This window comes from Mixophyes fleayi, chromosome 1, assembly GCF_038048845.1.
Source record: "Mixophyes fleayi isolate aMixFle1 chromosome 1, aMixFle1.hap1, whole genome shotgun sequence".
Taxonomy (NCBI): Eukaryota; Metazoa; Chordata; class Amphibia; order Anura; family Limnodynastidae; genus Mixophyes; species Mixophyes fleayi.
In genome coordinates this window covers 400,515,917-400,543,401 of record NC_134402.1, presented here as the reverse complement: position 1 = coordinate 400,543,401, position 27,485 = coordinate 400,515,917, and the positions used below count along the sequence as shown (strand labels likewise).

Sequence of the window (27,485 nt, the reverse complement as noted above, 5' to 3'; positions counted from 1 at the left end):
CGCCCCCACACACCCACCTGACCCCCGGACCTCCCGTATCTTAACCTGCCAATGTTGGCAACTATGGTCTTGCGTGATGCACGCACTTCCAGGTGCTAGGTTGAGCAAAACATTACCTCTGTGATGCATAAGCAACAATCAGCAATGTTTTAATATTGTAACATCCAGCGGAGCCTCCCCTGGTGAGGCTATAATAGATCTTGTGCACAACTGAATTGCCCCATAGTGTATTTTAATGTTGAGAAGACATTACACACCGCTATGAGTTGGGGACTGGAGAGTTACTTGTTAGAGAAACAGCAGCTGGGGGGGGCATCTCATGAACAATAGGAGTCCTAGAAATCAGACATCTGAACTGTGATACTTGGAGACAGAGGCCCTGATTCATTAGGGAGAGTAAGGCAAAAACATGAGTAAGTTTTCTGCTGGACAAACCATGCTGCAATGCAAGGGGTGCACATTAGTTTATTATTATGCACATAAGTTGTTTCTGGTTGTTTATTCATGTAGCACACATACTTTATAGCTTATTTGTACACTGAAAAGTTGATTTAGGACATGTCCTACCCCAAATATAAATCTGCCATCACATTTTTAATTTACATCCTCCTCCATTGCAACATGGTTTTGCCAAGGTGCAAAGTTACTCCTTTTATTGCTTTACTTTCCTTAACTACACAACCACCTAATAAGTTACCTGACTGCAGAGAGGAAAACTTATGAGAACTCCTACAGAAAAATTACAAGTGTCAAATGAATTGTATTTATTAACACATTTTTTTCTATTTTTATAAAAAAAAAATCTTAATGTTGTTTGGTTTAAAAACATCAACACGCTTTACTCATGTTAACAGCAAGAGAAAATACATAGTGCCGACATTAGATTTCATGGGACATTCTAATTTACTTCCAAGTAAAAGTTCTATCTTTTCACATTGTTTTGTGTAGTGATGTATACAACATATTACACCAAGGGGGGGAATTTAATTGGCTGCGTTACTGCCAATATTACGGTAATAGTGCCGTAACTACCGTTAATACGGTAATTTCAATGCCGACTTTTTGCTTGTAGCTTGCTGAGCTGCGGTAGAAAGCAGGGTTAAAATTATCGTAATAAAGGTAGTACCTTTATCGCAGTGCTATTCTATACCCCCCCCACCAAATGTTCATGTTGCAAAAATTTAAAAAAAGAATGACTGCACCAAACCCATTTACCCTCAATAGAACATAATAAGGTAGAGCATAAGCTCATATTGTGCAACTTGATTTTTTTTTTTTATAAACTGTAATCATAACCAATGCAAACTTTTGAAACTGCAACATTTGCATTCCTCACACACTGCCCATTGTTACACTAGTGTGTGCATTACCATTTCAATAATGTTGTTTCTTTGTACAAGTCTGCATGATGATGATACCATGCAGAGCATACAATGGTGAGAATGCGTTTGCTGAATAACAAACTTGCTGTGTGCCATACAGACTATGGCAGTTGTTCACTCAGGCAAAAATGGAGACGTGGGGGGAAAGAGGGGAATGGAGTTTTTCAAAGTCATGTGAATAAAACTTAATTAGCCACGTTTATTTTATTGTATTAAGGCAGAGTAAATTTAAATTCACATACGCAAATAGTGGAAACTTAAGTTTAAGAGGTTACCGGCAAACCCTTGAAAGTATTGTATACAGCTGCAACCTCATTTTGATTTGATGTATAATTTTCATAGACATCAAAAGTCCCACTTCATCATCCCAAATATATCAGAAACAGACTTGGTACATAACAGATATACACGTTACATATGTTTCAAACCAGCACAATGTGAAAAGTAGGCACCACTGCACACGAGATGCCTTGCTGGAATGCAGCAGCTCATATTCACATTCTGGCCAAATGTGAGTCACCCAATCTCATTCTGAGCTTCACAATGGCACGGACAATTGCAGTACTGAACCATTGTGCTTGGGAACTGGGTTTGACTCCAACCCAGAGGGTTCTAAAAACATACTGGCAAATTAACGGGGGACTGTGAGACTACTGACAATGGTTTGTTTGCGGTAGGAGAATTCTATTGTAAGCTCCACAGGGACAGTGATGTTTTATGTGCCTATATAAAATTCACAGATTGTACAGAGCTGTGGAATATATTGGTGTGATACAAAGGCTAATAATATATGTATGCGTGCCTGAGAGGATTATATATATATATATATATATATATATATATATATATATATATATATATATATATATCTCATTATAATATAAAACATTATTTAAAGAGCAATCACAGACAAATCATAAACAGAAATAGAGAACATGCTTTTTCTTTTTCAGGGGAAAATGATCTACTTTGATCTCTCCAAACACTGTGCTGTGAGAATTACACTCAAGCACTGTTGTAGGCCCTGCGCTAACATCAATTTCCTTCCCATTGTGAAAACTCTGCAGAGTTCAGCCTTCCAGCCCGAGGGTGGACATGCTGAGAGTAAGTAAGGATGGGTAACTAATCGTGATAATGAACTGCCCCTCATGAAGCAATGTCTCACTGTACCACATGAACAGAGCCTGAACAATAATGTGTTGAACAGCCACAGGAATACAAAGCAATATGATTCTACACGAGTCTGTATATAGATTGAGCAAAACAATTCATATTTGTCATCAGAAAGAGAAGAAAGACATCTCCCGAGGAGTCACATTTCTCTACCTTTTCAATATAGTTTTTGCATCACCATGGAAACAACAAGTCTGCATTATGACTTATAAGACCTTTGGCCTTATGGCTCAATATAATGTATTTGACTTATTTTCTTCTTAAGAACGTCTTTTTTATCTCTGTATTAGGCTGAAGCGGCAACATCTAAATCATTTTGACATATGGTAAAAGTGTACAAGCATGAATGAATAAAGAAAAAAAAACTATATTCTTAAACTGGGTGATGATCTTCAGAGGTATTAGATAGTCCTCCTTCCACCGCAGATCAGGGGGCCCCTCCACTGCGGATAAGATTCAGCTGCACTATAATCCTGCCCAGCTATGGCTATACAAGGTCATCTGACTGGTCAGACCAGCTTGCTCATTAATACTATTCATTTTAGGGTGTCTGTTACTGTAGTAAATCATGGTTGGGCTACAGTAACTGCTGGGTATTCTTACAAGATTTGGGGGGGCTGAACATGACAGAAGTGGAGTCTGTTGTCTGCCAATGTCAGCGGCTCCCCAATCTAAATCAGCAATCTGACGCGATTGATGGCAGATGACGCAGCGGTGCGGACTTACTGGAAGAAAGAGGTTTCTCTTTTTCACCGACCGGTACTGTTAGGTGTACTCAGAGTGTGAGGATATCTAATGAACTAAACAAAAATGGCACTGTAAGGATAATCCTATTTATATAAAACTGGATACTTCCTCGAAAGCACTTTTTTTCTTTTATAAATACCTATTCTTGCCTATTTTGTAAAATGAATGTTAAGCAATCCAGACATTACCTGTGATAATACTTCCATCTAATAAAATATAATATTTCATGTATGTGTGACACAGAAGGATTTGTTAAATATAATTTGTTCTTGTTATAAAGCAAATGGAAACAATCATTCCAAGTTGCAAACAAAACAATTCGACAGTGAAAAGTAACAGGAGTCAGTAAAACTCTCCATTAAAGTCTGTTTATAGTACCAGTGTGAACGTTGATGGGACATACCCTGATCTAATACTTCTTCCTCTTCTCTCTTAGGCTGCTGCTGTATGTTTCTTTCTTCTTCTAGTTTCATATCTTAAACAGAACAACAAAACAGGTGATTATATGACACAGAACAGAAGGCACATCTAACACAATAAACAGCCACATATTATTATCTAACCTTTGTGGCTACCGTGTCCGTGTCCCATCATCACCATCATATCAGAAGCAACAGGGACGGGAACATTGGCCAGTTCGGGGATGTGCTGAAATAGTTTTGGTTCTCCTGACCGCATACACGTCATGTACGAACTGGCACGAGCGGCGTCCATGTAATACATAATGTACATGTTGCACATTTCATCGCTTGAAGTGCCTCTGTTACAAGAGAATAGAAAGATCAATGTTTAAAGCAGGATAAGGAGAATGATTCAACAGCAGCGAGATGAACATGTCTTGTACTGTATAAATGCACACATTAAAACTTGAAGAGAACAAATTACATTTTTAAAAAGAGTTATCCACCTAGTCTTGTTTACGTCCTCCTTCATACTGTACTAAATATAATCTTTTCCTGACGACAAAGGCATCTGAAGGTGGAAAATATATTTAAATACAAGGTACCTTACTGTGTTGCAATCTTAAAAATCGGTGATGAACACATTTGATTTATTGATGTGTAAATTTCAGGAGTGAGGTCTTATTTGGCTTTGGAGCATTGACATGGACAATCTATATTTTAGAAGAGATTTTTCACCCTAAGTCTTTATTCATCCTTCATTCCTATTTCAGCAACACAACTAACTGTATTGAACCTCCAAAAACTTTGGCTATTTTAACATTTATTTTGTGGCATTTAAAAGAGGAAATCACAGTATGTCAAAACCCTGTAGACTATTTTACGAACATTGAATTTAGGGGGAAATGTGCCTCTAACCAGAGCAGCCAATCAGGTTTTACCTCCCTAGAACAAGCCGGTCAATGAAAGGAAGTGTGCAATTGGTGGGAATGGTTTAGGTCGAAAATTGTACCTAAATACAATGATGGTAAATATGCATCTTATTTCTTGAAAGAGATAGAGAAAATCATAGAGCGAAAAATGAAAAAAAAAAAAAAAAGAAGCCCGACTAGTGAGTTTGGAAAAAGGGAATATACACAAATGTATCTGGGACAGTTCCCATCAGGACAGATAGATCTTCAGATGTTGGACACTGCATTTAAACTTGCAATGCTGCTGAAAGCAAGCGACTATTCTCAGAAATCATCACTTATTTCAGTTGCCAAGAGTCTTCCATTCACTGCTTTCCTATGCCACGATAAGTGTCAGAAACTATTGTATGTTTATTAGTAATTAGCAGCTCTATTATTAATTATTCATTTTAGTGTCAAGATTAATGTTTCACCCTAAGATTGATATGTGGGGAGCATTTGAAGTAGAGCAAAGTTGAATAGTCAGGCAGGAGACTGGATGCAGAGTTTTGATGGGAGACATTTGGGCCTCCCTGGGGCCCTGTGGTACCATGGAGAGATCCCAATAACTAAACAAATCTCATGCAGGGCATTAACCAGATGAATGGCTAGGATAGACCCAAATGTATAGAATAACACTACTGCAAACCGGAAAATAATTTATGCAGCAAAAATATACACTAAGGAAATATATTTCAAATAAACATTTTGCTTTCTTAGGTTTGAAGTAAACAGAGAAGGAGCAAAAATTAATTTGACATCTTAAAGGATAGCACCCCCCAAAATGGAACATTATCCAGTCTGTAGACAACAGGAGACCGGCTAAGTGGGCGGAACAGCAGACCCCAGATAAGTAATTGTCTGGATTAATGCTTAATTTATTGAATCATCAAAACACTAAACTGAATTGATGTTAGCATTCAAAATGGCTCTGGCAATCAATGGTTATATTATCAAAAATAAAATCAATTTATATATAATTATTTAATTATATTCCAACCACCACCAATTAGTTAGTACCACCTTCCCTGCCAAAACAGATTACTGTACAGTAACAACACCTATGTATTATAAGGTATGCAGAAAATAAGTGCTTCCTTTCTCTAAGTCACAAAAATATTTCCAATATTTTCTTGGTAAAAAATAAAAATTCTTTATTTATATATTTTAAAAACAGTCTTTCCAATGTGTCGGAGAATAATGCAAGAGGAAAAAAGGGGAAGATATTTTTTTGGCTTTAAAAAAATCTGCCAGTGCTCTCTTTCTACTGGTCTCTAGCAGGATTCACTTATTTACCATAGCAACAGCAATGATAGGAGGGCTACAGAAAGGGAATTGGTTTCTTCCATATGCTGAAAGCAGAGAGCCCCAGAGAGACCACACAAGTCAGTCACCAACCTTTGCACTTGCTACTGATGCTGTGAGAATCGCTCTGCATCATACTGTGTGCGTGGAATACCTGTCACTTAAATTGCTTTCTCTCTGCACACACAAGCAGACAAACATGCACTGCTCAGAAACCCAACCACAGTCACAGGAGACAAGCTTCCGGCACGTTGCTTTGAACTAACCATTTTAATGCCATTGATTTTCTGTTTCTTGTATGCAGGCAACATAATGTTTTTAAGAAAATAACAGGTTTGGAAAAAAAAAATAATAAAATGGGAAAAGAATCTTTACAGAGCCCAGAGGAGATCTCCAGCACATGAAGGCTCTTTGGATTTGCCTAGAATAAAGGCACAGCAAGAGAAAAAGGTTTATGGTATAATACAAGCCATGGCCAGAGTAAGTTAAAGGTCATATGGCCATGTCCATAGACATGCACATGATGAATGGAGTTTAGTCCGTGTAACTTTACTTATATCATCACAAGCATTGTGGAAACAGATGTGGATGGACCCCTTGCTTCGAAAACAGCCTTGTGCATATATGACCAGACTGAGAGTAGAAGGTTAAGTCCAACTAGGGCTGCTAATATCTGCACATGCATGAAAGTAAAGCAGCATTTTGAACTCCACGGACCTAGCAGCCCCCTACTTCCTGAGAGGTGGATCATAGGAAGTGCCGTAAATATACATTTTGGTGCCCTGGGCGAGACAGGGCACCGGCGCCCCCCCTTCTAAGGAGGGGGGTGGGGGGTGGCGGAGAGGGGTAGGAGGAGAGAGAGAGAGAGAGAGAGAGAGAGAGAGATTTTAACTTACCAGAGTTTGATGCTTCAGGGGTTAAGTTCCGCCGCGGAACGCATGTGCATTCCACTGACAGGAAGTTTGGCATTTTGGAACGCAAACTTGCGTTCCACGGCTGAAGCATCAAACTCTGGTAAGTTAAAATTTCTCTCTCTTCAGCCCTTAAGCGGAACTTAAGGGCTGAAGGCAGGTAGTGGGCGGCTGCTTCGCCCCCTTGGCTTTGCGCCCCTGGGCGACGGCACCACCCGCACCAGCGTTCTTACGGCCCTGATCATAGGTGGCAAGCACTAGATATGTACGGCAAGGGCGTGCACAGTGTAGCATGTCCCCTGCAGATGCAGCCTATTTAAAGTAGGCTTCATCTCTAGATATAACTTTGCTAAGGATGATGATCTTCCCTGTTAACAGAGCCTGATCACTAAACAAACGAACAAAAAAATCGTCAGTTCCCTAATTTTCATAGCCTTACTGTTTCACACATGTATTTCTTTTATTAATGCCAGCAAGCCATATGGTAAAATTAGACATTGCTATTACATCACAATCTATGTTCTGCTCTATTACATACATCTAAACATTTCAGCAGAAGTATAAAACATAACCATCTATATGTAATTGAACAGGCATCCTTTGCACATGTTTCTTTTATGAATGTATCCACTTACACTTCAAGACAAATAATGTTGTACAAGACATGACGCACAAACCTAGGCCACATGGGACTGAAATAAATCAGGGCTTCCAGATTGATCCAATTTAATTCCTAATTAGATACCTCTTTACATCATCTGAAAAATTGCTCCAGTCATATTGATGAAAACAGCCCATGACTGAAGCCCCGTAGACCTGATTGTCTGGGTTAGGTCTTGGGAAGTATTGGAATAAAAGTGCATTGAAGAGTTGACAGACAGGCATGTAAACATGGTGTGTTTGGGTCACATGTGGTCCTGTCTCTGCTAATTTGTGGTCCTCACCCAGGGTCATTTTGAAATATTTCCTAGTTCGGTTAGGAGATCTGAGAATGTTCTTTTGACCCAAAATAATTACAAAAATAGAACATACTGCGTATTTAATTATAAAGAACCCAAACACAATTAATTGTGATTTTTCCAAAATTCAGCTATGATTACATTGGAGGAATTTCCCCCCAAAGATGGACATCTGCTACAATAACCTGGAAAGTAAAAGTCGTATCAAAAATACATTTCCAGTTTGGGAAATATAATTTTAAAATAATTATTTTCCATCCCCATACTAGCAGGGGTCCCATTCCCTTGGTGCCTCCTTCTGCAGTGTCTGCATTACCCCTGAGGAATCTGGACCTCCACAACATTTTAGTGCCAAACACATTTTAATGTACCAGTACTGTAACTACTGAAATTTAAAAGGTCATAATATTGTTTATATAAGGTGGTAGAGTTATGTAGTCTGTTGCAGCACAGAGACTACACTACTACTGTTTCCTGTTCCAACTATTGGGTCCACATTCATGAAGGCCCAATGTTTAAAGGGGACCCCTCCCTAGCCCAGAAGGTAGTCAAGAGAGAAGAGACTCCTACTATACAGGTACAAGGAGAGGGTTGCATTTACATTTCCAAAAGTGAAAAAATTCAACTGCACCTGGTAACATCAACATAAGTTTATGTGACTCAAAACATTGTTCTCCTCTCCCCCAAATTTAAAGAACCTATTTGGTTCACAAAATCATTAAAGCTTCATGCAATTGGTTGAAGGTTACAATGAGAGTTCCATTATTTGAACATACCCAATATATGTGCTGGATGTCCTGCCTTCACCAGTGAAAACACATCTCACTGCTAGAACATCACCAGGATGGACATCGAGTGGATGTTCCACAGGATAAAATGCCTAAAGCAAATATAAAAAATGTCAATTTGAAAATCTGCAATATCTAGTAAAGTAATAAGATGATCTAATTGAGTAAAAATACATATAGCACATAATTGGGTCCACCTCTGTAATTCAGCCTTTACTTATTTTCCTCTCCCAAGATGCGTTGTCAAATGTTGGCTTATTATGTTTAAAAAGTAATCGGAGTTCAATAACACTTGAAGGGACAATGGGTACTTGATCCTGGTGTATATCATGTGTAATAAATGGTGTGGTCCTAACTCAGGCTCTCTTATGTAATGCACTGGGGCCCAAGTCCAATGATACTTTTTGCAAAACATTCTTGTACTCCTACTTTACATACTAATTATTCATCATGTATTATTATTATTATTATTATCATCATTATGGAAGGGGGTAACCTGTATTTTTCACTTTTAGAGTATGTTAGAGGTTTACAGCTCAAGCTAATTTATGATAAGTTCCTAGGTTTAGACTACAATTTGGGCTGCTTGGAACAACGCTATGTCTAGCTAAAGTTTAGGATTTTGTGTTAGGATTAAGTTCAGAGCTAGAGCATGGAGAAAAGTAACCGAATTATAACTGAATTATGTTATAAATGAATGATTATAAATTAGAATATCCAAAATAATTTCAATCTGAGGTTAGGGTTTTTAGTTTGTTTTTAATGACCCCGGAGATTTTAGAATCACATGGGTGAAGCATTGTGTGCCTCTTCTCTTCTAAGGATACTAATAAACTGCTTTGGATTTCAGTATCATCTCTATGCAGATGATACCCAAATTTATCTATCCTCTCCTGATCTCTTGACATCTGTGTTGTCTCGTGTTACAGACTATCTTTCTGCCATTTCATCTTGGATGTCCTCTCGCCAACTCAAACTCAATCTTTCAAAAACAGAGTTAATAATATTCCCACCCAACCTGACATTTCTATTTCTGTTGACAACATGACCTTAAACCCCACCCCTCAAGCTCGCTGCCTCTGTGTGGACCTTGAGTCAGAACTATCCTTTGTCACCCACATCAACTCTATATCTAAATCATGTTACATACATCTAAAAAACATTTCCAGAATATGCACATATCTTACACAAGACACTGCAAAACCCTTAATTCATACACTTATCTCCTGCATTGACTATTGCAATTCCCTCCTTACTGGTCTTCCCCAAAACAGACTCAAACCCCTACAATTTATTTTGCACGCAGCGGCTAGATTGATTTAACTTGCAAATCATTATTCGTCTGCTGAATCACTCCGTCTCTACACTGGTTGCCTGTTTTCTACCGAATCAAATATAAAATTGTTTTAGCAACCTACAAGGTCATCATCAAAGCTGCACCAACATACATCTCCTCACTTGTCTCAAAATATCTCCCAATTCGACAACTCCATTCTGCACAAGATCTGCGTCTCTAATCCACTCACATTATGTCCTCCCATTCCCGGTTACAGGACTTTTTTTCGGGCTGCACCCACTCTATGGAATTCCCTCCCTCGCACAATAAGACTTTCCTCTGGTCTACAAACTTTCAAGTGTTCTCTGAAAACCCTTCTCTTCAGACAAGCTTATAATATTCCTCAACCACCCTCTTACCCTAATGCCACCTGTTACACATTCCACACAAGACAACAACCCTCTGACATACATTCCTATGTGACTGGATCATATAGCATGCTAATCCCTTTTTGTTTTTATTTTTTTCACCTTTGCAATCTGGCTGGACCGAAATGCAATATGTAGACTTAACCTCATGTATCCAACTCCCATTGTCCCATAGATTGTAAGCTTGCGAGCAGGGCCCTCTCACCTCTTTGTTTGTTTTACACAGTTTGTTTATTACTGTGTTTGTCCCCAATTGTAAAGCACTATGGAATATGTTGGCGCCATATAAATAAATGTTGATAATGATAATGATGATGAAGAATTCCTGGTTGCGGAGATAGATGGACTTAAACAGCATGTTGGGCTCAGTTAAAGTCTAACACTGGTCTACCTGTCTTGGGGGCAAAAGACAAACGCCTCCTTTTTCACTTTAATAAAGCATCGTCACAAACAGAATGAATTATCCTATATTTATATATAATATACTCAATAGGACATAACATACCTGTGGAAGCTGTGGGCTCTGTCTCCCAATTAAAGTCCACTTGCCATTCCTGATTCTGAATCCACTTACAACTTGACCTATAAACATGGCAACCAACATTAATCAATACAACTGGACAAATAATTATTCATTTGTCTAAACTTCAGCTCTGAGAAACACTTACCTAACTGATGAGTGTGGACTCTGTAGGCAAACGGGTGCATTGTAGGTTTTTCATACGCACAAGCAATATCAGCGTACACTGCTGAAGAACATTATGTACAACAAAAGTCAATACGCATGTATGTTAAGTAGAACACCTTTTGCATAAAACTAATAAGCCATAAACTACAATAAAGTCAATTTAAATGATACATTGCCTGCTAAAAATGCACAAGTAATGGATTCAACATTTCTACTTTTCCTGCCAATTTATATCCAATCTGCAATATGTGTGTAGTGTAATGTAATATAATAATACAATGGGGGAAGGGGGGGTCTAAGCATCTAAAAAGGTTGTAATAGAACCTCAGGGCCACAGAAAAGCACTGAAGGTCCATACCTGTGCCACAAGCACATTAGTTTGAATAGCCCTGCAATAGACAAAGCTGCAATGCAGGTATTAAGTTTCTCCTACACAGATCTTGTAAAGGATATTACAGAGGGTTTTTCTCATTCATGAATTCAATTGCAATAATTCTGGATAAAATATTTTCCCCACCAATCACTTCATAAATTAAATCAAGTGTTTCCTTTAAACAGCGTTCAAGAAAGGAAGATATTTGAAATTGGCCATTGAGACCATAATATACGTTACTGATTGTGGTTATGTTCTGTAAGCACATTGTTAAATTATTCATGTTATATTATATCCTCCACTGTATATTTCAAAAGGTAATAAAAAGTCACAAAGGAGTTTTTTTGACCACACAAGAGCACAAGGTCAAATGCGATTATAGAGTTTATTACATAGGGCATGAAGCTTGCTGGCATGATCTTTACTGTATAATAAAGATGTTCTAACAATGTCCCAACACTGAACACTGACGTGGTGATATCCAACTGCTCACTAATATCACTAGTACTTTATATCACAATATAGCACAATATGTGCAGTTGTAAAAATCAGTGATTGGTGTAGACAATAATAATATAACCGCATATTCCTGATATATATGGCTGGTGTTAAGTTTACATTGTTATTAAGAGTTGTTTAAGAATATATTGAAGGTAACTACAAAGTTTTTGTCATATTGTTATTCCTAATACAATATGGGGTGGTATTGGGGTGTAGCACCCTATAACCAGCTATGTGTGTTAATAAAGCTTCATATTACTACTCTCCTGTATGTGTTATTTTCTCATTCTAACCAAATGAGTCACTATCCTTTGCTGCAACACTATAAAAGCCTCTCTGCATTTCCTTTTCATGAAAGATTTCAAGCTTTTTCAAACCACTGAAAGGCCTAGTCTGGCATTTATAATAAATACTTCCCCGTGTTACAAGTGTCACATACGATATTAAGGGCAATTTCCAAAAGTCTTATCCACTAAATTGTGGATTCATCCTGTTTAGTAATATTTATATTTTAATAATACTATATAATGATAGCAAAGATTATGTGATTGGATATTACTTAAAAAAAGTCAGGTGTTACTCAGGTCTGGCCTCAATATTACAAAGTTATTACGGATTATCAACGTACAAGCTGCCATCATGCATGCTTTGGGCAAATACACACTAATAAATGACTCACATCTTGGAAGTAATATAGATTAAAATAGACAAACACAGAATTAAATATAAAAATAAAATTAATGCATGGGGCCAATGATAACACTGTTTAGCCAGAAACATAAAACTGTGTAGAAAAACAAACAACAAGATAACACTTTAACAATCAATGGTGTTGTACAGCACACAGCTATACATTGCTGAAACATGGGTATTCTATAAATATACTTCGTAGAGCCAATTAACCCTTTTATTTAGTGAAGAAAATATTTTATTTACATGACGTAGTTCCCCCTAAATTTCAATGATCAAAAAGGAACACTAATAAGTGTCAACAAACATGCATTGATTATGTTACCTCAATATTCACATTGTGGCAGGTATTTAAATATGTGCGTTTCTTCTTTTTGTAAAACATACTGTACATCACGGAGGGATAATGGAAATGTGGAATATTGGAGCAATGTATGCAAATTTGGGTACAAGTTTGAGGGGAGAGTGAACGAAAAATGGAAAGAGTTATTCTCCAAATCAGAACCAATAAGCCTTTACTTTTGTCTTACACATTAGAAATCAATACTTTACTTCTAGTTTTATCTACACTTTCTTTTTGCAAAGCCTTGTTTTGTATCTGACGTACAGTACAACCAGAGGTCTGTTGTAACCGTGTGAGTGATTCACCATCATCTTACATGACAGAAGTAATTTAAGCCAGCCAGCCACCAGTTACTATCAAGTAACCTCTGCTGTTTCTAGGTCACTTTAGCCACAGGGAGAAGAACAGACAATCCTCTCCCCAAGGACAAAGCCTTTTACAATGTATTTCTGCAAAACAGATTTCAAGATCCTCTAAAATGAGTTATGGGCAGACTGAAGACAAACAAAACACATCTTTATACAGCTCAGTCCTAGTACTACATACTGGAACAGTTATCTACACATACAATTAGTGACATGTTATACCTACATGTGCTCAAAACTTGACATATTCCGCCAAACCATAAATGCTTTAGGCAAGTGGGGTAATAATAAAAAAAAAAAAGCAACCAAGTTTGTGTACTCCATTACAATGCCAACCTATGTGACAATAACTAACATACATGGATATAAAAAAAATAAATACATAAAAAATACCCGTGTTTTTCATACATTGGCCCCATTGTATGATCGGAAAAATTTATGTTTACGGATGAAAACTGCCGCATGCAAGTATGGGTGTGAACAACCTAATTAAGAATAAAGCATTTTAAATATAATGTGGTATTGTATTGAAGAATTGGACAAGCAATAGAAACGTCCACAGTTACCATCCATTGAATGTTAGAGTGATCAAGTGAAATGTGTTAAAGAACCAGCAAACCCTCAATTTCTAACCTAAAGCCTAGATGTATACCCTAAGTAGTATGCCTTCACGTTATTGTTGTTCTTTGGAGCAGACGATCTCAGCCTCAATGCACACCTTAGCGCGAGCCTGCTCTCAGGCAATGGAGGAGAGTTTCAATAACCACAGGGAAGATGCCTTTGCATAAGCGCTGGTACCAACGGTACTTCTGCAGAAACAGCTGAAAAACGTATCTAGCAAGTAACCTGGGTTCTGTGTGGATTACTGGAAACCATGATTTACTGGATGGACATCTCATTTAAGACAGATGACTGAGGATGTTAACAGTCTGAATGTAATTACTGTCAGAACATCTGTAAGAACAGCTAGGAAGTGACCAGCTTTAGAATGGTGAATGATAACGGTCTATCCTGGGGTCCAGCTTTATTCTGGATGCAGTCATTTGCTAAATAAATTTGATTCAGTCTCTGGCCTAATCAGCTCACCTGCAAAAAGAAATGGCCATTTACAGCCCGCAAAAGTGTAAAACCGCAGTGCAAATGCTCTTTTATGTTACACGCCTACATTTGCAGCGTTGCACCCAGTTTTACACAGAAAAGGAGAGATTTGCTGGTCTAAATGGAGGCTAGAGGCATCCCCTGTGCATCTACAGGGGATTTTACTGGGCTGTAGGACAGTGTACAGCCTTAGTCTTCCTGCAAATTAACTTCTCCACCACCCCGAACATCCCAAAGATTGAGTCTTGTTCCTATACATTTAATGGGATGCATTTTGGGCCTTTCAGGTGCACTGCTCCATAAAAGCGCATTACTAAGGCACACTTCAAGCAATGTAATAAAAAGCTTAAAAAAACACACAAAACAGACACATGTAACAAACAACATTAAGCTCATAATTCATTTATATGTAAAATAGCAGGTTGGACATTGATGTGTTTATTTGCTGTAACCCCCCTGCGCATTTGGCCGACCATCTGCCAAACCAAGGAATTAGGCGCATATTTTACAGAAGGGTTTTCAACGACATTGTAGTGTACGTGCGTCATGAAATGCCCATGTAAAGTAACACTGCAGTTCTTGCTGTTACTAAATGATGCGTACCAAGTGTCACTTCCCTAATTGCAGAGTTTAATATAACAGGTTAAAGAAAACACTCAACCATAAACAATTACTACAGGTCTTCTATGAAGGAATGGGCTTATTTTGCTTTTAAAACGAACCCACTAGGCAGGTACATCTATCTCCCTTTGTCACTATATGATCAGACATTAAGTATGCGCACACACATTTACAAGAAATACTTACTCTTTTCACCCGGTGGGATTACAGTGTCCATGGACATCAAGAGATAAATGCCAGCAATCAGCGGCTGCCTGGGAGTAATAAAACAAACACTATTTCATAGGCCGCCAGTAAAATGAAAATAAATAATAGAAAGGGCTTAACTTTTTATTGTGTATGCGTGACACAGGATGGCTGGACTTTTAAACCGACTAAGATGCTCATAAACAATGGATTAGTTGCAATAAAATAAACAAAAAAAGAACAAAATAATAATAAATAATAATAATAATAAAAAAAGTGACTATTACCTCTCAGGTGTTATTTGCACAGTTACTCCAGTGCAATCTTTATGATTATCTACAAAGATAAAAAACGGAGAGTTTGTGAACACTGTCTGTGCAGTGCTGCATACAAGCAAAGAGCCCAGAGATTAGGCCATTAACTGAACATAGGAACATTGCCACACTGGTTACTGTCAGAAACGGTGGTAGTCGTTATACCGAACAACTAAACCCCCGACAATACTTAGCCCGACAGTTGAAGAGCAAAAGTGACATTCCCGACTTCATCTTCATTCCGATGATGTCATTTCCCAATAAACTGTTTATTGCGACTGTTTACAAAGTGGCGTATAACTATTGTGGCGGTTTAAGATCCCGGCAGCCGCATGGACGTCACTTGTAAGAGAAAGACAATTATATCCTTAAGGGGGGCAATGGTAGCAGGCACAGGCTCTACAATGTACAAGGCTTAGTAAAAAGCCTTGTACAGCCTACGCCTGCAGGGCTCTGGGGGTAAGTAGTGTCAGGGTTTAGTTGCTCGGTATTACGTACCCAAACCGTCAGAAAAACCCATTATTGTGCTACATTACACTTTAACATTCCAGATCAGAAGACATGGCTCACCACTAAAGAGATATCTATTGCAGACTGGAATGTCCCTAAAAATGCACTGTAAGAAATAGTTCTAAACAAACCCTGGCAAAATCAGATTTCCTTTTTTGGTCAAATCTAATTTTAAACTAATGGGCATGTAGTGGTCAAATGTTGCAGATATTCAGTCGTTTAAATTGATAGTGGCGACAATAAAAAAATATGCATTCACTTTTAAACTTATTTACTTATAAAACTCTCATTCACTGAATGAAAATTTCCTCATTTTCCATGTTTTAAAATGTAAAAAGTAAACATTGCAGATTACCGCCATTGAAGTCTGTTAATTCTATGCAAATCCTGGAAACAGAAAATGCAAAGTGGAAACATAATTCAACTAAGAGGCCATCTCCAAGGTCTCAAAACTTCTTCGTTAGACCACCAAGAAAATCTGGTTGATCTTCAACATACAGCAGTATTCTCCCCAGAAAATGTTGCCAGCCGGGTGGCATTAAGAAGTAGCCGGGTGGGAGCAGTTGTAATACTTTACAATAATATTGAAAAATGTTGGCGGTTATTGCCCACACCTGCCAGGACTGGTCAGACTGGTGGTCTGTGGTCTAACACACACTGTTGGCTGTAGTGCTCACATGGTGCCTGTTATAATAGGAGAAACAATGGTTTGGGTAATTGGTCATGAGTTCAATTCCCGACCATGGCCTTATCTGTGAGGAGTTTGTATGTTCTCCCCATGTTTCTGTGGGTTTCCTCCGGGTGCTCCGGTTTCCTCCCACACTCCAAAAACATACTGGCAGTTTAATTGGCTGCTAACAAATTGACACTAGTCTGTGTCTGTCTGCATGTCCCTCTGTCTGCGTGTGTGTTATAGAGAATTTAGACTGTAAGCCCCAAAGGGGCAGGGACTGATATGAAGGAGTCCTCTGTACAGCGCTGCGGAATTAGTGGCGCTATATAAATAAATGGTGATGATGGTTTATTCCATTATAATAGGACTCTGTTGGGATCCAGGAGCCTGGTGGAGCACTAGGGAAACAGGTGTTGGGGAGATCACTGTACAGTCCGGTAGTGTTGAATGCAGATTTTGCCTAGGTATAGCATACACCAACCAGTGATATATTGGTTAGTTCATAGATACATAACGCCATAAAGGAGCATGTATCTTGCAGGTAAAGTGCTAAGCACATTGTTACAGCTGTGTGCTATAGTTTTGGAAGCTTAAGCGCACTTTGAGGAGTATCTTGAACAGGTTTAAGAGATATTACATTTAACACAGAAAACAGTGTGCTGTATTAGTGGTATACTTTTACAGACATAAGGAGGTGCATGGTATCCTTCATTAGGGTTTACTTTGGAAACATTAAGAAAAAGGCAAAAAGAAATCCTGTAAATCTCAGTTTTTGCCAATACTTATGAAATAGATTCCTGGTCATATATAGATTTCATCAACATGCTAACTCAATTTGCAACTGTTTGTACTCCAATTATAGTGACAGCAAAATGTAATTTCAACATAAACGCTCTCATCAGTGTACATCGAACAATCCAGTGTTATTGCTGAAAAAGAAACAATACCCATTTAATAATGAAACGTTATACTTTTCTACATAAGCGCAGGATCAGTTACAAATATTGACATTTTTGCTATTAGAGATCACTAAAGTCACCAAAAAAAATATAAAACCCCCAGTTTTAAATTAACGGTGAGGCTTAAATTATCTGCTTTCATATTGATCTCAAGATCAATACGCATGCAGCATAAATCTTAAAACCATTTCCAATTACAAAACTAAAGTGGTCGTTGACATGCCTTAATATAACGTTAACAATATTGTAGTCGTGTTTGGCTTTATGAAAAGGTCTTTTATGTGTCACATTACGTTTAAGCAATATAAATGAGCAATATACTGTAGCTATTAGGTGTAACTTAATTGAAAATAGTGGAACTGCTGGTAAATGCAAAAAAAAAAAAAATCAATTCTGTGAATTTGAACAGTAGCTGTTGCTTCTATAGGCTGCACCAGTGTATGTACCGCGATCCTGTCAAATGTCAGCAACATTTTCAGAAATGCAGGTAAACAACCAATTTTTCTTTTAATGATTTTACTACACTTACCTTGAAATGCTTTAGCGTCACCATAATGAACTTGAAGCACAAAATATTTAATGCCGGTATTCCCTCCAACTCTGAATCCAACATCTACAGCAGAGAATAATATAAATAGAAGCATTAGAGTTTAGAGAAATTAAATATTAAATACTTAGTTTCTGAAAAGATGAAACCAGCAACTCTTACAACTTTTACTTAAAACATTGCAATCTCCAGGCCAGACGAGGGCTGGCAAATATTAGCCATACTTACCAAAATTTTAGATTTGGCTTCTGGGAGCTGCCGGGGGGAGGTGGGCGTGCAGAGGACGGGGCTCCGAAAATTGTGCCATTTTGGTCCCGCCCCTGTGACGTAATAACGGCCAAACTGCGCCATTCCCGGTGAATCGTGGCATTTGAACCGAATTGATCTGCCCACTTCCTAGTGAAGTGGGCAGATCAGGGAGATTGCCACACTCTCCCAGGAGTCCGGGAGACTCATGCGAAATGCGGGAGTCTCCCGGACATTCTGGGAGAGTTGTCAAGTATGATTTTAGCCTGGGGGGAAAGACTCGACTCAGCAGCCTGTTAGGAACATTTTAAAGGAAAAAAAAATGCTGGTGGCCCAATGACCCTGCCCAAGATAGCCCACTATGGGACCGGTCTGGGGGGGCCCATGTCCCCCTGCCCCTGGATATCTCTTTCTAAATTTCTTCTGTGAATTGCAGTATTTCTGCCGGAAAGCAGATTTGTGTTGCCTTGTTCTGTGACACATTGATAAAATTATAACTTAGAAATCAGCTTTGTTCTGTTTTAGAGAAACAATAGAAACCAATCTGCCTGATTAGATCAATACACAGTGGAAAAGCAATTAGTAAAAGATGTAAGAGGGCACTACGACACCAAACAGTCTACTGCTATGTTGAAGTTTATAGCTGTGCAAAAGCCAAAAAACATTCCAGCTTCACTTAAATGGCACTTAATCAACTTGCAATTTGTTCCCTTTAATTTTAAGTATGACATGTATTGTAAGTTTATTGCCACTTAAAGCTGCTGTACCACCTAAATGGCAGAACATTTACGCTCACTGCTTTAAAATGTCTGCTGTGTGTGAGAGGAAGGACCAATAAAAAAAACACAAGCTCAATGATTGCGGCTTCTGATTGGTTCCCCAGCTCTCTGCAGCGTCATAACGCCTATGTCTAAGGGACGAACCAAGGAGCAGCAGGAAAAGCAGAGTAGCTCCCAAGGTGAGGAAGGAACAGCTTTAATGGAGAAAAACAAAATAATGTACAATATAAATCTGTGTCACTATCTACTTGCAATTTAATTCGGAGCAATTGTTAAATATTTTGTACAACTGAAGAGAGAGACAACCATTGAGCGGGCTAAATCAACATTCTGCCTAACAATTTACTAGGAACTAGTGGAATCACTTAACAATGTTACATCAGTGTCCTATGCCATAGTGAACTGGTCCAAAACATGAGCTGCCTCCAGTTTAGGTACGTGATCAGCACACGTTAAGTCCAGATTGCTGAATAATTAAAAATCGGTGTGTTGATTATTTGGTGCAGGGGACACTGAATGCAAAGTATAAAACGGTGTACACTGTAAAAAGCCAGCCTTAGATAGTGTGTGTTCCAGAAACGCTTACTATTTCCGCCTCTCTTTTCTACAGTTATTTCCTGTCCATAGCATACTGTAGAAAGTAGGATGATCCCTGCCATTATGTTTGAAGAGAAGATACAGAGGTAACAACAATGGTGTTTTCTGATTTCTAAACTCCGTTATTTATAAAAGCCTGATTTGATGTTCTCAAGACAGCAGTATCATTTTACAGGGGGAACAGATCCTCTTCCTTAAATAAAATGTAGGCCTTATAAACTTTTCAATCTGTTAACCATCTTATAACAGTAGTCAAACGGCCTTAAATTTATAGAACAATATAAAAAGCAAATGCCTTGAGGATCTGCAAGTAATAAATAGCACGTATGACATGCTTTGTAAGAACATAATTCTTAATTTAAACCCCGTGTTGCAAGAGAGGAATTTTAATATCTTAAGAAAGTGTATACACAGAGATTCACAAGCAATCTGCCTCATTATAGGTTTCCAGGAAAAGAATGTCACAATGAAATAAGACCACAATAAATCATACATCACATGGAGAGCAAATCGCACAGTGAATATTTCTAGCTGTTTTAATGTATAAATTTGGCTTTATTAAAATCCATTAAGTTATAGCTTTCTATTCTGGCAATGACCACCTTACAGGTTTAAATAAAAAAAAAAAATAATCTTCACTTTTCATGCCGACTGAGTGGTATTTACATCACTGCTCGAAGGTGCATTATATTCACAGTAACCAATCACTGACTGCTCTGTCTAGAGCAAGTTAATTATAGCAAAATACCATGAAAGCAAATGATTGGTTGGTCTCATCAGATGTGAATGAGAGTTCAGGTGGCAGCTCGGGGAAACTTGTATATATAATCTCTCAAAGGTTGTATTAATGAGCGGATGCTAAACATCAAATCAACTTTATCAGACACGCCTCTCTTTACTCCCCTGTAGCAGGTTGCCCTACTTGGACGACAGCTTGGCAGACTTGCTCTGCAGAAATGCAGTGTGCGGATTGGCTGATTCCTAAGACTTGACCTATGACATATGTGATGTCATAGTAACTCAAATATCTGAGTGCTGAACATTTTGACCAGTTTCACATATTTAGATGGAGCTTCTGCTGCTGGTAATGGAGTACACTGCTTTTTTAACAGAGCAGCAGTGTAATGTCAGATTAACACAGGATGACATATTTTACTATAATGGTTCAGATCTTAAAGTTTATGGGGTTTATGGATCATTTAAGGGCCAAATTAACTCAAAATCGACTAATGTGAAACACAAACCCAAAATATATGTGACTGGGGCGGTACACAGGAAAGGAATATTAACAACTTTGCTGCAGTGTTGTTGGCGTACAGCATATTAATTTTAAATAATAACAACAAAGATACCATATACCTTTTGGCAGCTTGGTTGGCGGGGCATTCCTTGCCCAAGCATACATAATGCTGGATTTGTCTGTGCAGGTTCCAGCACCACAGTCCCTGTAAACACAAGCACCATTTAATATTATACCAAATATAATCTTAGCGTGACGTAGTATGGCTGGAGACTACAAGCAAAAGCAAAAGATCAACATCATTGGTATTTGTTATACAGGAGCACCAGTAAAAAAGAACAAATAGTTTCAAACTGAGCTATGGAGGCTGTTGGCGCTGGATGTCAGAAAGCACAAATAAATTGTCTTCCGATATACATCTCTAACTCATTTATCTGCTTGGAACAATTTCCTGGCTTCCACTTAGAACAACCCCCACCCCCTTTTAATCAAAACTGTAATTGTATCAAATATTGGCTAATTTGCCATTACCACATACCTGGCAATGCTTCAAGGTTTGTTTTGTATTTATCTAGAAGATCACAGTTTTAGTGTTAACTGGAGACGTTCTTGGCACAATTATGTATTATGATTTATGAATAACCAACATTTCTGTTCTGATTTTTGCGACCTAAACAAAATGATTGGTAGCCGCTTCAAAAAACGAAACCATCATATGAAAGCACTATGATAGTAGAAGTGGGGATTTAGTAATGTCAGTAGGAAAAATGTAAGTGAATGGAATTTTGATAGTTTTACAATGAAATCAGAGAATTGTTGGTATGCAGTGTGGGACTGGCCCACTGGGATACCTTATTTTTTAGAATTAAAAATAGCCTTTCAGGTGGAAAATATGTAAAATATAGATAATATACAGCTTATAGAAAATGTTGTTTTCCCCCCCCCCCCCCACTTATTTAATTGAACAAAGTTTATGTTTGTGTTTTGGTACATTTAATTATACGGACGGCATTGTAGCTAGCAAGTGCTGTGCTGCTACTTGCACCTGAGCTGCTGTTATCAAACCTTCCACTGGCTGACATTGTGACTTATTCACTGACTTGAAACCAGCAGAGGAGGAGTTGAAATAAGCAGTTGAAATGGAAAAATCTCTGCAGTGCTGAGGAGCTAATTACGTCCACATATTTAAGGGCAAAAATACAAAAATAACATTTTGTGTGCTGACCACGCCCCTTCTAGTGACTGGCCTTGACTTCCAGGAGGCTAGCCACGCCCCCCTCTTGTGGCTGACCACACCCCCTCAAATGTGCGGACCTGCCTTTTGGGTGCTGCACACACAAAATTTCATGGGCCCCTTACAGAGAAATGTAGTCAAGCGATTGCATATGTAATATAATGTATACTGACCCTCAGCAGTTCCCTGGCTTTGGGCTAAAATAATTAGCTCCTCAAAGTGGGCTATACTGTGCTCATCTACTTTGTAATTTGTAGGATGTGTAAATAAAGAAAAAAGGTCTTAATATAGATGTATAATTCAATCCAGCTAGACTGTGCAATTTTGGTAATTTACATGTTGCACTTTGGAAGGGGAGGGGCAGATTTAGAGTTGGGAGGGAATGTGTTCTAGTTCAACTCTAAATTGCAGGGTACAGATAAAGCAGCCCAGTACATGAGCACTACAGTCAAATGCACAAAAATAAATACAATGTTTTCATCTTCTACAACATATCAAAATATTTTCTTAGATTGAGTCCCTTGTTAAGTAATGGGGAACAAAATAAACAATACATTCATGTCTAGTACTATATGAGAAAGCTGAAGTTCAATTCAGTAAAAAGATATGAAGCAAAACAGTAACACATATGCTCAGATTCCTGAACAAGATGGAGAAGTTCCTAATTCTAAGACACAAATAAATATGGCAGTGTGAGGGCAGTCAGAGTGCCCCTTGCTTCAGTGATGTTATTAGATCTTATAGGAATAATAGATTCCATAAGTATTGTTTCAGCCAAGAAAGTGGCGGATAGTCTTTTTAATTGGAGAGGTTTCTTTTTACATAGAACACTGCTCAAATCACAATACTGAAATATAAAATAGGACACCTACATGTTCAGGTAAGTGAGCATCTACAACGTTGATTCCTGATGAGTGTAGGAACGAACATGTATTTTGTTTGACGAGTTAAAGAGAAGGTGTTCAATGCTAACAAGGGTCAGGATTACCTGCACTGAAGAGATGGAGTGAATTTAAATACTGGTGTTTCCATGTATACATGGGAACATGACCAGTACTGCACAGGAATGGGAGGCAATGGGTGATTATAAGCACTACATTATTGAAAGGGGACTATAATTTGGAGAAAGTGGCAAAGTAATTAAAAAATTCCAGTGAATTAATAGGGAGATACCAGACCAGAAAATGGCTGCCTGGCGCGGTGTATAACCAACATAACTATGCATAGATGTTATAGATTTGTATAGTTCAGTCGCTAAACAGAAGCCAATGAGAGGTTGTTGGTCTGTCTCAGAACTGTGAGTATTTCTAGCTGTTCAAAAATCCATCTAGCAAAACATCTGTACTGTATATCCTGCTTTAAAGATAATCCAGCAAGTCTATGTTCCTCTATTTCTTTTTCTTCTTCTTCTTTTTAAAAAGGCAACTTCGGTATCAAATTTACCAACTGCCCCTACTTCCCATGGGAAGTTTTAAAGATATTTCCCAGGAATATCTTTCTCAGTACTGACTGCACTTTGCAAATCCTTTTATTCTGCATCATATATGCAATTCTTGCCATTTATCCCAATTTTGTGGACTATGCATTTACATTTAAAAGGAATATTTAAAATGCAAAAAATAGACCATACATCATATTCACTAAACTTGACATGCTGGGGTTTGTAGTGCTCCACAGTAGTCCGAGTATTCGGTGTGAAGTGCTTAGGTGCACTAAGCTCAGCAGCAAAGCGTTCTTGGAAGAGATTTTCACACGTTTCTAACTGAATGTAGAAGACAAGATCACCAATACAGCAACTGTGCTTAATTCCCCTCTAAAGAACATGGAACATGTGAGAAGTGCATACTGAAACTAACAGTCAACTAAGCTAGTTGTTGTTTCCTTTATTTTAAGATTACCATGAAGTTTAAAGTATAATTCAAGGTTTTCTTTGAACATTTATGTATAAACAATACATCAGTTATTTCGTCAGGCAAATTTAATCAAAGATTTAAATAGGTCTTTGATTCTGGGGTTACAGGATTGAACTATTCTAATAGATTGTCCTAGGAATTCCATCGTGATTCTGAGTTAGCATGTATGCAATTGAGGGGAGATTTATTTTATTATTTGTTACAGATTTAACCCTGCAGAATGGCAGGGACCGGTAATCTAGACCAATACCATTCAGGAAATAGGTGGCAGAAGGAGAGGAGATATCTCTGACAAGAGATGTGTAACTTGGATTGGACGGCTACTGAAATTCAAAATTCACTGGCTTCCTGTGGCAGGAGAATATACTGCTAAAGTGCCAGGGCAAAGGGTGTAAATATGCAGATTCAACCACAAATATGAAACAAAATTCATTAGGACCTTGCCAAAAGCTCTGTCAACACACTCTAAAAAATACAATCCTTTAAGATGTTATATGAAGCTTACTACAACTTGCCAAACCACACACAAGTATGCAAACTCAGACTGTTTTAGACACTGGGGAAGGTGTAACTCTCTTTCATGGAAGAAAGCAAAAACAGCCAGCTTATTTCTTCATAAGTCACATGTACTTACTTACAAACGAACTGCAATTAAGGTTGATTTACAGACTCCAATTTCAATCTCAAGAGTGCACATAGATACAAAGTTAATAATCATTAAAAACAAACCTGAACTGAACTGTGTCAATCTTCTTTATCAAAAGTATCAAACATAGCAAGAAAATATAATTCTGTAAATTAAATTTATAGAATATAGAAATTATATATGCAAGACCTAGATACTCATTGACAGAACCTTATGTTTGGATGGCGATCAAGTATCAAAGCTGCATGTCAGTATTGTGTTAGCAATGTGGTAATTGTTGTCACATTTTATTTGTAAATTACAACCATAAGTGTGCTATTTAAATTCTAATTTCTGCGGGTATTTAAAGTGCAGATTGGAAGATATAGAAAGGACTATAACATTTTTCCAATCGGCAGGACAAGGGGAAGTTCTCCCAGGTGCAGGAATCCAAAGTAGACCATATAAACTTGCAACAATGCATGTGGACACACAAAGCACTCTGTTGTGATTAAATTATATAAACAGTGTTTATTCCAGAAAGGCTGGTGGCAGTGTCCATCCACACAGTTGAACTGTATAATAAGATATGGGGTTGAGAGAGTTAATTACATCGTGGGAGTTAAACTCAACAAAATATATGTATGTATAAATGGTAGAATAATGTATGAGTATTAATGTAACAGAGTTATGCAGTAGCTTGACCTTGATTCTCAAGAGAAACAGATGTTCGTTATCTATGTTGATGTTCTTCCAAACAATATTAGTGTGCAAGAAGTAGACACAGCTTGGGTCTTGTTATAATGAAATAAAAAATATAAAGGGGGGGGGGGATAAAAAATAAATAACAGTGCCTAAGGTTGAGTATGCAACACATGCAGGTTGCTATACCTGCATTAGGTGTGTGTGTGGGAGGGACAATACAATGACTCCAATGCGCTTTACTTACATTAAATGCATTGATTGGAGCTGGCAGCGTTTGGAAAACTACAAAGCTCCAGAATGTGAGTAAGATCGCGAGTAAGATCACGGGGTCACTGGAAACAATGATTTGCAATTTCAAAGCCATTTGTGTATTTTTTTTAAATTATCATTTTAAATATTGTGATTTTATAACACCACAAGTTGACACATTTATCCCCCAGGGTGTATTCTGAACACCTGAACTGGCAATCTGGCATTGTTCAGAAGACATGATTTGCTTTTAAATACCAGAGTGCTGGGTTTTCTTCAGAAAGTGCTCATCCTCAGTCAGCTCTCAGGCCCTCACAATATGCAGTCATGAGATGCAGCCATTACTGGTGTACTGGGCACCAACAGTGAGACACACTTGTGAATGACATCATGGGACATTATTTTTTTCTTTTTACTTTGATGTGCCAGGGTATGTCGTCTCAGTCAGGCCCTGGTAAGTTGCATTTTTTTTTTTGTATTTATACCTCTATATTTCCATTAAAAATGACTGCGCTTTAGCCCCACCCACTGCCCTAGAAGCTGTCAGATATCCAGTCTTACAGTAAAACAAGTCTGGAGAAAAGGGGGCCGTACACTGTGAATAAGCCTTTATGGAAGCTGATCGTGCCTTTCCTTGCTGTTTTTTTTATTCATATACACAATATAAATGCAGAGGAATACTATAACTGAAACCTGTAAACTGCAGCTGTCAGGACTGTAGTTGAAAATGCCATGTCTTTTGTAGCCATTATCTCTTACAAATTACATCCTTTCAACTCGAGCTAAGCTCAGTGCAACACCGTTGTTCTGCAATTTTGTGAAAGTCAGTGCCGCTAACAACTAACATTTTAAATAGATAACAGAACTAATTGAATAAACAGAATTTATAACCGGTTATGCAGAACAATCAAACCTGGTTCTATTGGAGCAAATAGTACATGAAAAGTGGATATCCAACGCACTGAAGAGTGGGATTTAGCTATACTTTATTTATTGTAGATCTTCAGTAACACATATAGATAAGCCATTCAGATACGTGCATGCAGTATTACTTTCCTGGATGAGGGAAAATTAACTGTCACCTGTAGAGTCTAGTGCAGTGATGGGCAAACTAAGGCCCGTGGGCCAGACCTGGCCCACTTAGAGGTTCTATCCGGCCCGCCAATATTTTAGAAAATTTAATTAAAACATGCATAAAATTATTAGGGCTGACCCTGTGTGTCAGAACCTTCATTTTTATGCCTTCCCAGCTATTTCCTCCATTACACTTCATCCTCCTTCCTTAAAGGACACTTCGTATGTCAATCACTCAAACACCTGCACGCCCCCTAATGGCTGAAAGTCATGTGAGAAGAGATGGGCTGGGCCATATACTAAGGCAGATTTCGATTGGCTGCTGTGTTGTCAGTTAGTGGCTCACCAGAAAGACAGATCTGCAACAACCTGCTGAAATAAGTGCTGTGTCTGTACGATCGCTGCACTTATAGAGATAACACTGCTATATAACACCCTCCCGTCCCATTCAAAAAATGTGTATTATATTTTTCGACATTTGAGTTTTTTAATAAATTATATTGGCCCGCCTAAAGTTTTTCTTTTTTATTTGGCCCGCTCCTGAAAAAGTTTGCCCATCACTGGTCTAGTGGAATGGCGACCAGAGACAATTTTTCTTGCACATATAGATACAGACGCACTACTCAACAGACTGT

At 38.1% G+C, this 27,485-nt stretch overlaps 1 protein-coding gene across 5 annotated transcripts in view; it reads right to left on the bottom strand.

Annotated features, from left to right (window-relative positions):
- PAM (peptidylglycine alpha-amidating monooxygenase) overlaps positions 1–27,485 on the bottom strand; it is a 103,479-nt gene that overhangs the window by 39,528 nt on the left and 36,466 nt on the right. For all 5 annotated transcript variants that reach the window (XM_075181398.1, XM_075181385.1, XM_075181413.1 and 2 more), the window contains 9 exons: positions 21,170–21,255; positions 18,171–18,254; positions 15,473–15,521; positions 15,186–15,253; positions 10,989–11,069; positions 10,826–10,902; positions 8,605–8,708; positions 3,866–4,062; positions 3,706–3,777 (listed from right to left, as the gene is read on the bottom strand). In XM_075181398.1, the coding sequence (XP_075037499.1) occupies positions 3,706–3,777; positions 3,866–4,062; positions 8,605–8,708; positions 10,826–10,902; positions 10,989–11,069; positions 15,186–15,253; positions 15,473–15,521; positions 18,171–18,254; positions 21,170–21,255 (818 nt within the window). The remainder of the gene's footprint in view (positions 1–3,705; positions 3,778–3,865; positions 4,063–8,604; positions 8,709–10,825; positions 10,903–10,988; positions 11,070–15,185; positions 15,254–15,472; positions 15,522–18,170; positions 18,255–21,169; positions 21,256–27,485) is intronic.